Source organism: Nylanderia fulva, unplaced genomic scaffold (assembly GCF_048542155.1).
Source record: "Nylanderia fulva isolate GAGA-0341 unplaced genomic scaffold, ASM4854215v1 Scaffold35, whole genome shotgun sequence".
Taxonomy (NCBI): domain Eukaryota; kingdom Metazoa; phylum Arthropoda; class Insecta; order Hymenoptera; family Formicidae; genus Nylanderia; species Nylanderia fulva.
Genome location: NW_028190422.1, coordinates 2,187,116 through 2,200,197, shown reverse-complemented (window position 1 = coordinate 2,200,197; position 13,082 = coordinate 2,187,116). Strand labels below are relative to the sequence as shown.

Sequence of the window (13,082 nt, the reverse complement as noted above, 5' to 3'; positions counted from 1 at the left end):
AATTATGGGATAATATATTAGAAAAATTTTATAAGAGTTTCTCTGATTGCATAATAAAAATATAAAATATGTTCGATAGTAAAATTAATTATGTACATATTAATATTTTTTATTGTGGTGAATATTAGTCAGAGAAATTTTTATAAAATTTTTCCAGTACCATATTATCTCACGATTACCATGATTTTCAGGGTAAATTTTAAGAGAAAATTCTCTCCGTGTATTTTATCACGATCGACCCGCGTGTGATTGTCGAAATCCGAGTCCTTGTCTTCCCGGATATAATTCAAGTTTTTACGAGATATAGGTAGAAACAACTCAACCAACTCTTCTAACAAATTAGTGATTAGCGTCGTTTAGCGTGCAACGAATATAACGAGGTAATGAGCTTATACTTTTATGCTCCACTTTGTTACACTTTCTGCATCTCTGAAATGAGACAATGCTTTTACGTGATAAAAACGTGCAGCAAAGTGTAGAAAGTTGAGAGAAATAAATTCAATAGTAAAATATGGAAATAAATTCTGCAAATCAAAATTTTTTTTCCATTTAAATCATATATATAGTAAAAAATTTAATCATTTTTGTCTTCTTATCAAATACCTGCGTAGACTAAAATTTTTTGACTTAATTTAAAAATTTTTTTTTTAATTCTTCTGAACTTTATTTTTTTTTATTCGTATCTATTAATGAATAATAACATTAAATTATTATATTATTACATCTCTCTTTCTCAATCACACAATTCTACTTTTTTCTAACAATTCTTTGATTATTTTTCCCTCAATATATCAAGCTTGCGACACGCATTGCCAATCACCTGTCTTGCGACAATGAGAGTTTTTGGGATTAGGAACAATAGTGATCCGATCGCATCAAAGTTAACGGAAGTCTTTTATGGAAGACAAGACTTGCCGATCAGATCAGACACGCGACACTTTTTTTCCCAACGCTCTATCCGGCGATTTTTTATTGACGTAATCAACCAGGGTATATTACGTGTCGGCTGGTTTGCATAAAAGCGTCACTATCGAGAGCGAACTTTACTGCCGCGTCGAGAGAAACCGGTCGACAATTTTTTAATCACTCGTACTTTCGACAAAAAACGAACACATTCGATCATATGACTTATTATAAAATTACAATAATGATTTATTATAATTGTAATAATTATTTATTGTTTTTTTAAATTATTATTCAAAGATTAGAAAGCAGGATTGGGCTATAATTAGTTAATAACTTTTAACTTAGCTTAGTTAATTTAAAATGTATTAATTTTTAACTTCAACTAGTTATTTTTGACCTTAAACTTATTAGCTTTTTTCCTAACAATAAGTTAAATTTCTTTTAACTTTTCTCTGAATACTATTATTGTTTTTTTATGTTATAAACATTTTATTTTTAAATTAAAGTATTATTAATTTTTATGTTTTATTTGTCATCAATTGTAATTACTAAAATATATTTCTATATATAAATCAAAATTTTTTTATTTGTTATTATATATTTTAAAAGAATTAACAAACAAAATTTTAATTTAATATAAATAATGTTTTTAAAAATTAACTTTTGATTTAACTTCAGTTAATTTAATCTTTAACGGAGTTAATTTTTGTTCATGCAACTTTTAACTAAATTAATTTTATAAACAACTAATTAGTTTTAAAAAATCATTAATTTACTCAACCCTGTTAGAAAGTATAATGATGAATGTTCTTCTTGTCGGAATTTTTTTTGTTTGAGAAAAAAATCGATGGAAACATTTATCAATGAAATATTCATAACATATACTGTAAAAGAGAACATTTCTGTCTGTTTTGTCATTTTGACGTGATATTGTGTGCTTCTTGGCAATGTCCGGTTTCTTTCTCTCGCCTTTTTTTTCGAGCATTTTATCGCCGGGAGATTCGAAGAGAGCTTTATATATCGGGAGGGAATTTCTTAATCCATTGTACGAGGCATAAAACGAGCGAGATATATCGCGTTGCACCACCTTTCTATGCCCAACCTGCCGTGAAATATTATGAAACACGTCATAGCCAGCTGTGTACCTGCAACCGCGACCCGATCCGTCAAAACTGCACAGCGTTGTGCAGCCGCTTTCGAGGTGCATCGCTGCTTCGATGACCTCCAAGGACGATACTTTGCGACGAGAGTGCCGTGAAAGCGAATACACCCAAGTTTTTTTTTTTATAATTAACAACACAAGTTTGCGGAAACAGGAGATACATTCAGCTATACTCGGCGCGTTCCCAGAATTTATAATTATATGTCATAATGTATAATTTATACTATTATATAATCTCGTTTTCAACAGCGCGCTTAAAGAGAGTCTTTAGAAATATGGAAATATTTTCTTAAGTAATGAGAGTAATGAGACAAATTTTTTTATATAAATTTATTCCTATATTTATTCAAATAAAATACACAGAGAGAATTTTCTCTTAGAATTTACTCTGAAAATCATGATAATTGTGCGATAATATGGTATTGAAAAAATTGCCAGTGTTAAATATTAATCAGAGAAACTTCTTATATAAAATTATAAAATTAATAAAATTCTTCTAATATCATATTGTCCCACGATTATATCATGAGTTTTAGTAAATTCTAGAGAAAATTTTCTCCGTGTATTTATTCAAAATATTTATTTAAAAATATATATATATATATATATAATATTTTTTTCCTACTTGTAAAACTTTGTGACTAAGCATATAAATTAGAAATTTCATCAATAACGCAACCGCGTATTATAGAATCTGCGATTTCGTTGAATTACGAGAGGAAATAAATTTCTCTTTCTGAAATATGAATCGAGAGATACGATCAACACGAAATCGTAGAATCGTCTTTACAAAATTTAATATATTTTACTTAATGTTCAGCGAAAAAAGTCATAAATCTTGCACTCCCAGACATTTTTACATTTTAATGAAACGTTCGAGATTTAGAATTAATATCAAACGCTGCTTTTTATCAAACTTTTTTGTTTTCCCTCGTATACATATATTTACAAATACAAATACGCCTCGTTCGCACCTCGTCACGGCGTCTGCATCTCGTCGAAGCGTGCGTTTAATTATGCCTATTGCATTCTCTCCCTCGCGTTCGATGTTACATCTAGTGGATAAATGTTACAATCGTCCCAGCGTATCTCTCTCGCGCTCTTTCATCCGCTTCCTCTTTCCCGGGGCGTGGAGGGAAAAGTGCTCTCCCCCTTTTGTCACGAGGACGCGATTTTTTTTTAATTTCCCGTCGCGGGCGTGCACGTTACGTTATATATAGGGCGATCGCGTTGACCTGCGCCACCTGCGATCTGATCGGCAGCGTGCGAACTTGGCTCGACACCTCGAGTTGTGCTTATAGATGATTTTAAAATTAGCTAGATAAAGATGAGATAAAATATGTAAATTTATCTTAGATAAGATGAAGATGATTGTTTTCGAGTTGTGCTCAGATGATTTAAAAATTAGCCAGATAAAGATGAGATAAAAATATGTAAATTCATCTTAGATAAGATGAAGATGATTTTGTTTTAAATACATTCAGATAAAAGGTAAAATTATATGACGACTCATTCAGATAATTTTCTAGATAATAATTTTTAAGACTGCTTATATAAACACAGTTATAAAAAAATGTAAATTATAAAAAGGATATTAAAATATACACTGTAAAAAAATGTGTTAACTTGATTAAACTTTGCAATTAAATATTATTTTGTTAATTGAAGATATAAAAATATTTAAATTAAATTTAACAAAACGTATATTTAAATATTAATATATGTTTAATTAACAAAATAGTGATTTAGTTGAAAGGTTTAGTCAAGTTAACAAATTTTTTTTTACAGTGTATGTATTCATATTTTTATTTATAAATTTTTATCGCTTACTGCTTAAGTGCTACTATTTAAGTATTTTATGTGCTATGATTCTGAACCAAAATTATCTGAAAACAATTCTAGATAATTTAATAAAGATAATACTTTTTTCATCCAAGATATATGCATATAGATATAGATAATACATATTTTTATTATCTATATAAAGGTAAGATGACGCCAAAGTTTCATCTGGATGATCATCTATATAATTTTATTTAGATAACAGCAAACACTGGGAGTAAAAGTGAAAAAATGCGAATGACGTCGGAGAATGCTCGTGAATTACAAAATCAAGCAGCGTGATAAATACAAGTTGAAGGCGGAATGGAAATGAAGTTGGCATGAATATATCGTAGAAACTCGAATATTTTCTTTGAGAAAATATATACTTTTTCCCACATCATGTGTGAAAAAAAACACGTTATGATGTGTAACACTTATCGTTATGGAAAATTGTGAACAATTATATTTTCATATTCATGTTAGAAAATAGAAACTGCAACCTATATATATTGTATAATATATATGTAGGTCTTTCGTCTACGACATTCTGCAGTCACTTAAATATGTATTTTTTTTTTGTACCGAGTGTAAGATTCGTAAATTAGATTTGCATCTATATGATAATATCGTTGGGATAAAATAGAAAGTACATAACCGCGGGAATAGAGTTCAGTTCTGTAAACATAAAAAATTTTGGAATGATTGGAGAGTATATGAAATCAATCAATTTATAATATCGTAGTTTCGAATCGTGATCGCGCCTAAATTAAACGACGGTTTAAAAGAAAGCAGCGGAGAAAGGAATATGCCGTAGGAATTTTGAATTAGCTGTAAGCACTTTCACAAAGTAACGATTTTCTCAATGCGTGTACGTACGCATATTGCGGTCACCAATTTCTATAGTCATCTATCAAGAATATTGTTGCTACAAAAACGCGAGCACAATTTCACGAATATTACCCTTGAGACTCGTTTCTGAATAAATTGATCAAGAGCGCTCATTTCTTTCAAGTCGAGGAAAACTTTTCTACGTGTCATTCTATTTATACAATTACTTATATATACCTAATTATATTCAGGGTATCTAGCGGTTAGGGAAATCTGGAAAACCGGGTATTGTCAGGGAATTTTATAAATCTGGAATTGTCAGGGAAAAAGTCAGGAAATTTTACTATTTATCTGGATTTTTTCACATTTGTCTCAATAATTTGAAATTTTTTATTAAATAAATATAAACTATTCCTTGACTCCCAGCACGCTAATTTTCTGTGTTGTTCAAAATCGTTGTTAAAAAAAATTAAAGAATCTTTTCATTGTTGACAAAAATATCTCAAGAATTTCATGATATAACATTTAATTGATTTATCATATAGATATATGCAAATGATATATATTTGAAAAAAATAACACTAAAAAGTCGGGGAAAAAATAAATTTCTGGTCTTGAAAAATATGAAAAAGTCGAGGACTTTTTTTTATTGAGTGGACACCCTGATACTGTTCATTTAATCGTTATAGTTCAAACAGATAATTCATTCACGCCTACTATTAATCGTTACCACTCGATTATTTCTGAGCACTGAGAATGTTCTTGATCCGGGAATCTGGTCAGCCAATCTCCTCCCACGCTTCTCGATTCTGCTCGAAAGTTCAAGCAACCACACTGAATTTACAAGTGGATCTGTGTGTTACGATTTTATTTAGTTTCTCAATACTTGAGAATACTTTGAGATAATATTTATATATATATATATATATTTATTTCTCATTAAAATAAGTATTTTATTACGAGTAGCATATTTTCTCTCTTTTTTTTAAGTTAAGAATTTGAAATTTATTTGCCTATTTTTGCAAAAAAGCGCAAATCTCTTTTATTTATTATAATGCGAATATAAGTATATTATTCACGTATATCTCTTGTTGAGAATTAAAAATATTTCACATTTCGTCGAAGTATATATATTTTCATTAAAGAAAATTATTTCTATTTTCATACGTATCTACCTATCAAATGCACGTATTACGAAACACTCTATATATACTTTCAAATACTTCAAGACATGCTTTCAGAAACATATAATCTCTTATGCAAAGAGATTGCATTTTCTCAGAGGAATTGTCGGTATTATGTATGCATCGACGAGGAAAATATGCATTGCAGCTTCCGCGAAGGACAAAATCCATCTAGTGACAGTAGCAGACATAATTTATTTCAGACGTCATTAGATAAATTGACATTTCAAGGATTTCAAAGTGGTGGTCGCGTGGAAATGTAAAAGTGGTTCACCTTAATATATAAAACATACTATCTACATATCCCGTTTGTTGCACCACTAATCTAGTTTTCATCTTATTTTTACCTCTGTATACGGAGAAAATAAAAAATTACAGAGTTTTCGATAAAGTGGGTCGTCGTTTCAGATCGTGTTTCGGGTTGGACAGGTGGGTCTCCCCTACACTTCCGGTGTGTCTGCGACGTACAGTCCGAACTTTTAACTTCCCGATGCACATTTCGAAGTACATTAATTTAATGCGCATAACGTGTTCGTTGTATTGAAATTCTAAAATCAATATTTTAACGCGCATCTAATTAAATTTGTTTTAATAGAATTTTAATTTAAATCTCTGATGCACATTTTGTATTAATTTATATGTACAAGGTATATATGCATATAACTTTGAACATATTTGAATGTAATAAATTTTAGACTTTTCTTTCTAGTTTATTGCATATTCATTATGTTTTAATTAAATTTTACACGATTATTTAATTTAATCGAGATTTACGATCGTTTATTATCACATACGTTTCCCTACGAACTCGTATATGTAAGAATTAACGATTTGTTTGCGTCATAGGGAAATATTCGAGTAGAACAGAAAAAACGCTTTTAGCTTGTAGGTACGGCGAGAAAAAAGATTTTATTGTATAGAATTAACGCGACTATTAGACAACAACGAAACACGCGAAATAGAACGGGTTATAAACTCGACGATACTTTTACTTGTTGACATTTAAAAGACAAAGTATTTTCGCTCGCTCGCTCGCTCGCGAGAGAGAGAGAGAAAGAGCATCCGATGAATTTCGAGGTATTAAAAAAATATATTCACTTTTAATCGTTTCGCGAATTCGGAGAATGTGAAATGAGTCAATGGCAGGGCTCTTTATATACCGGGTGACCTCGAGACACCAGAAAACCAGCGAGGACGAGAACCGGAGGAGTGGGCGGTACCTGTTTTTGTGTTCACTCCTCTTACATACTCTCTTTTCCTTATTCACCAGGGACAACACAGAGTACAATTCGATTTTGTGTTAAAGGGAATCTATCTTTTTCTATATATATCTGTATTATTAAGTTATATAATATTATCAGGATTCGGTAAGTTAATGATTTTTTTAAACTAACAATAAGTTTAGTTAAAGTTTATTGCTTATAAAATTAATTCATAGTTAAGTTAAAAGTTGCATGAACAAAAAATTAACTCGGTTAAAGTTAAGTTAAAATCAAAAGTTAATTTTTAAAAACATTTATATTAAGTTAGAATTTTGTTTGTTAATTCTTTTAAAATTTATAATAGCAAACAACAAAGAAATTTTGATTTTTATATAGAAATATATTTTTTTTGTAATTACAATTGATGACAATAATGAACATAAAAATTAATAATACTTTATTTTAAAAATAATACATATTTAACTTATAAAAAAACAATAATGGTATAGAGAGAAAAGAAATAAAAGAAAAACTTTTAAATTAGGAAAAAAATTAATAAGTTTAAGGTCAAAAATAATTAGTTGAAGTTAAAAATTAATACATTTTAAATTAACTAAGCTAACAATAAGTTAAAAGTTATTAACTTTTTAACTTTTTTTTAACTTTTAACTAATTAACTAGTTATTACCCAACCTTGAATATTACGATAGATCGTTTTCATATACGAAGTATATATTGTCCTTCTAAATTTTAGGCTCACTAAAATATTTTATCGATAACTAGTTGCTCTCGAACATTTGTTTATACAATTCTCAATTTTGCGTTTATTTTTTCGCGCAGTTGCTCTCAGTAAAAAATCTTCGAGTAAATATTTAGAAAAGAGCTTTCGTGCGTTCTCTCTTCTTTATCGCCTCTGTACATTGAAGAGTTTTGCTATTGATAGTATTTGCACTCGGGGAATGCGGTCTCTTGCTACAGGCGCTACTCGGGAAAGACGTAAGGAGGATACACGCGTACTTGCGTCCGTTTTGCATTTCGCGAGAGATCAAACGCGAACGATAGAAGAAGGCTTTCAGCGAGGAAGATCCTCTTTGTGAGATGCGCACCCTTTTTTCTCGCGGAAGGACTCGCCTCGCGTGAAACGTTACGATATATATCTGAATTGTGCAACTATCTTTCGAAGTGTGTAGCAATCTGTGCAATAATTTTTTTCAGCGTAAATAAATCATTTGTGATTTATTCGTGCTGAGAAAAGAAAAGAAAATATATAATTTACCGATTTAAGCAATGAAGTTTCAAGTAATTAATTATAAAAAATAATAATTTTTAATTTTTAATTTTGATAAATTTTGGTAAAAATTAAATAAAATTTGATTATCTTAACGAGATGCAAACTTTATAGACGGAGATAATTTTCCTTTAGAATTTACCCTGAAAATCATGATATCGTGGGACAATATGATTCTCTGATTAAAATATTTACCACAATAAAATATATTAATATGTACACAGTAAAATTAATCAAATATGTTTTATATCTTATTGTGATAAATATTCATCAGAGAAACTCTTATAAAATTCTTTCAATACCATATATTGTCCCATGATTATTATAATTTTCAAGGTAAATACTAACTAACAATAAGAGAAAATTCTCTCTGCACTAAACAAAATGACTAAGTTAATACATATTTAGTTCAATACTGTCAAATGAATCATTGATTTGAAACAAATAAATATTTATTTTGTTTTGAAAATAATTGTCTTATATCAAATAAATATTAACTTATTAGTTTCAAATAAATGATTTATTTGACAGTACTGATATAAATACTTATAAGAATTAACATTTTTTTTCAGTGTGTGTATAGAAAACTAATTTAAAATTCTTGATTAATAAAAATATACATGATGTTTAAAAATGAATAAATTGCAAGAAATTTCCCTTAATTTTTTCATCGCCAATCTATAATATTTAATACATATACAATGAAAAATATTGACGGTATCTACATATTTATTATATATGTCGTGTAAAACACGTGAGACAATCGAATCATTCGTTGCTTCATCAGAAATCCAGTATCGATTTCTAAATAATGCACTTTGCTTGTACGGCCGTTCCTTGTAATATGATTCCTGTAATCTAATCCGCCGTCTCTCGTTTTCTTGCGATTCGTGGCTTGCGCCGCTTTCAAAAGCATACTCTACATCTACATCTACGAGCCATAAGATATATCTACCTAGGGCGAACGTGACGCTTCCCACGAGGGGCAGGATGATCCCGTACACCAATATCATTCTCTCCACGGGATCGACAAAACGACGCGATCACATCGACGATTCAGCTAACCAGGAACCAACTCGATACGCGAACATCCGCGGGATCTTGCTAAGGAAGGCTCTTCTCTAGGAGAAGATTGCACTCGCGCACCACTCTCGAAGGAACTTCTCAAGAGAGATCTTTCTTTCGATCGGACGAAAATGTCGAGTCGATATCAGAGACGCTTATTCAACCGCTTTCACTAGTTTTTTTTACACAATAATTTCTGGATTGACTCAGTTATTTGACACTTCCTTATATGCACTCTTCAGATGCTTGTTCTCCAGACTCCACGAGGAATGAATCGCGATGCTGTTGAAGAGTCGTTGTGTCCTCAGCATTCTCCAAGTCCTTTGCTCGTCCTGGTTCACTGGACTATAGTCTCGAATTTGAGTATTGGACCGAGTGAACTATCAACTCGACGGCATTTTACCCGCGATTTGCTCGCCGCGCAACGAGTCGGACAACGATCCGCTCCCTTCACCGGTCGACCGTCGAGTGCCTTGGGCCTGAGGCCCTCTTTGCTCTCTCGATGAAAGTCCCGCGTTGAACAGACTCGACCAGCCGAGTCGGACGAGAGTAACGACTACGTTCAGCTGCTGTACACGTTTGTGTACGTAGTCGCAATATTGGCTAGTTCATTAGATCTTTGCACACTCTTACAACCGCGTTTCGGTTCTGCTGCCGTTAAATGCCACGGAGAAGCGCATCGAGGCTGTATTTTTAACAGAAAAATTAATCTTTAATTGAATTCAGTGGCGCTCGTGGGAAAAGAGCATAATTTAATTTTCACTTTTTAATTCAGCCGTTGAAACGAAATATAATGATATATTACTTTCACAGCGATTATATAGCCACTGCTAGAAATAATAATTAATTCTTCATAATTTTAATAAGACCCAATAGCTTGCGCTATCGTGAAAAAATTATATACAATATAATTTCCTTCAAATTAAAAAAAAAAAATAAAATTAATTAACTCTAATATTTCTTCTCGAAAAAATAATGAAATTTTGATCAGGAAAGTTATTAATATTATTAAGAATTATTATATTGATGGCAAATTATAATTTCCTTTACAGATTCCAAAAATAAAATTAATTAACTTTAATATCTCCTCTCGAAGAAATAATAGTGAAATTTTGATAAGGAAAATTATTAATGTTATCAAGAATTATTATATTGATGAATGCTATTAATATTCTTCGTAATTTCTTGATCAATAAATGCATCAGCTCGCGAAAAGATCAATTTTAAGTTTGTAACAAAATTTTTAACATTCGATGAAAATTTTACATGTTTTTATTACTGAAATCAAGAATTGTTAATCGTTTCGATTTGTGCTAGATTGGCTAGGAAAAAAACTGATAGTTTCCTAAATATCTGAAATTCTTTGAATCGATGCGCTAAATCCTGTTTACGTTTCAATTTTCTTTTGAAGCTTAGAAACACGATTAAGTATATTCCGGATTAAAACCAGATAGATTGGATTAGATTGAAAAATTACTGTTTACGACCGATCGACTTAAAGTTTGCGGATTCGTTAAAGGGGACCGGTTTTTATCGCGAATATGTAATTTATATGTGTAATAATACTCTAATACTCTAATAATAATAAGTACCAACGGAAAAATGAGCCGGTTTTTAATCGCTTTATACAGTTAGAGTCGTCGAGCATATGCATAATAATTTTTATAAAAATAATATATAAAACAAAAGAATGCATAATAATTGCGCACTGAAGAGGAGCAAGTAGAGCTCGAAACGTTTGTACAATTATTATTTTAAATTAAGAATTTTCTTCTCAATAATAAAATAATATCGTATTGCTCGTTACACATGGCCTTAATTTAATAATTTATCATTGTTTTTATTGTCATACGAGCTTGAGCATTGGTATGTGATGTTTTGATTAGGTATTAATTTTGCATTGCATAATAATTTTTTTATTTCTATCAGAATGAATTTTAAAAAGTAATACTTTTCAATTGAATAAGATATTTATTGCATAAAAAATTGAGCAAAGTTCTCCTCAAGTTTCTATGAATGAAAGTTTTTTTCTAGCAAATTGACTTTCGTAAAAGTTTTCAATAGTACATCTCATGACTTCAATTAAAAAGTATTCTTTTTTAAATGCATCCTGTTAGGAAATAAAAAAATTATTAAAATTATTAATTGAAAAGTATTATTTTTTAAATGCATCCTGTTAGGAAATAAAAAAATTATTATACATTTTTTTCATTAACAGAAACCTGAAAACGATACATATATTTTTATAGACCCTTATATTTTCCTATTTAAGAACTCTGTAAAATAAGGTGTATAGGAAATTTAAATCTCTTTGAAGAGAAAGGAGAGTTAGGTTTCTATTACACCCGAATTCTAAAAATGAAGTGCCTACTTCAGAGAGAAGTGTCGGCTCGGGAAAAAAAAACCTAGTCAGCCGTGGTCAGTGACGCGGAGTTGCCTATAAGGTTACCGAGACTTTACCGTTAAGAGTCCCCTCTACGGGACCGGACCGCGCTATCTCTCTTGGACTCTCTTCTCCGCTTCCTCGTAACTCTGCCGCCGCGCGCGATATTCCGCGCGCGATCGCGTTTCCAGTGTCTCCCGCTCCCGTCGTAGCTTGCCGTCTTTTTTTTTAATCATCCACCGACGTCAGCCTGGGCCCCTTTCACCTCCAACGAGGTTTACTTCTTTTCCGTATTCACTCGAGAAACAGAGGCACATATATGTATGTGTATACATATATAGATATGTATACATGTGACTTTCGAAAATCATATAGACATAATTCGGAAATAAAATAATTAATGTTCTAAGATATAGAGCGATTGTTAATTTAAATTCTGTAAAAAATGGTGACATTTATTTAGAAGGATTCTGTTTAATCAAATATTTATATCAACGTGTTAAAGTATATAAATGATATTTTGGATATCGGATTATTCTAACATTTTTTTTAAACAAGAATTTTTATTCTGGTTTATTTTTTTTTTTTCGTCTGCTAAAATTGTTAAATTAAAATATTGTTCTAATCAATTCAACTAAAACTATTACTTTTTATTTTTAGTACGTACAATCAAACATTTCAATTAAAGTGATTAGATTTTCAATTTAGATAACAATTCAGCGAAAAACTAAAATGTTAGAAATTGCTGCAGCTTCAAGATGCTGAGAGATATCTTTGCTAATAAAGGAAAGTAATTAATTATACTTTATTAGAATCATCAGTCCGCGCAAATTAAACGCTATTTTATCAGATATGATACATGATAATATAATCAAATGAGTCATGATTAAACATGATTTTACAAGAGAAATAAATTTAATTTTCTTCTTTCCGCATTTCTTTTTTATATTTTGAGATGTAATGTAATTTCAATATTATTAATAAAAGATATATTTAAAATTTGAATATAATTTTAATAAAATTCTGACGCGTTGAACATGAAAAAAGTAGTATGTGCGTTTTTATATTGGTGAGAAAAATTACTTTTCTAACAATAAGACTATAATTAGGTGCGATGTTGAAGACACAAAACATAAAACTAATTAAGTTAGAGAAACCGCTTTATTTCTCAAGATCTTTGACATTATACATATTTTTTTTTGTTTATTATATCACGTTTCTTTGTAATTACAATATCAAT

At 30.3% G+C, this 13,082-nt stretch overlaps 1 protein-coding gene and 1 long non-coding RNA gene across 2 annotated transcripts in view; one reads left to right on the top strand and one right to left on the bottom strand.

The window, feature by feature from the left end:
* The window catches only part of fw (CUB and Sushi multiple domains furrowed), a 34,224-nt gene extending 24,303 nt beyond the window's left edge, over nt 1-9,921 (bottom strand). The window contains exon 1 of the mRNA XM_029307770.2: nt 9,350-9,921. Within this exon, the coding sequence (XP_029163603.2) occupies nt 9,350-9,407 (58 nt within the window). The 5' untranslated portion in view covers nt 9,408-9,921. The remainder of the gene's footprint in view (nt 1-9,349) is intronic.
* The window catches only part of LOC146722210 (uncharacterized), a 57,523-nt gene that overhangs the window by 31,639 nt on the left and 12,802 nt on the right, over nt 1-13,082 (top strand). The window lies entirely within an intron of this gene.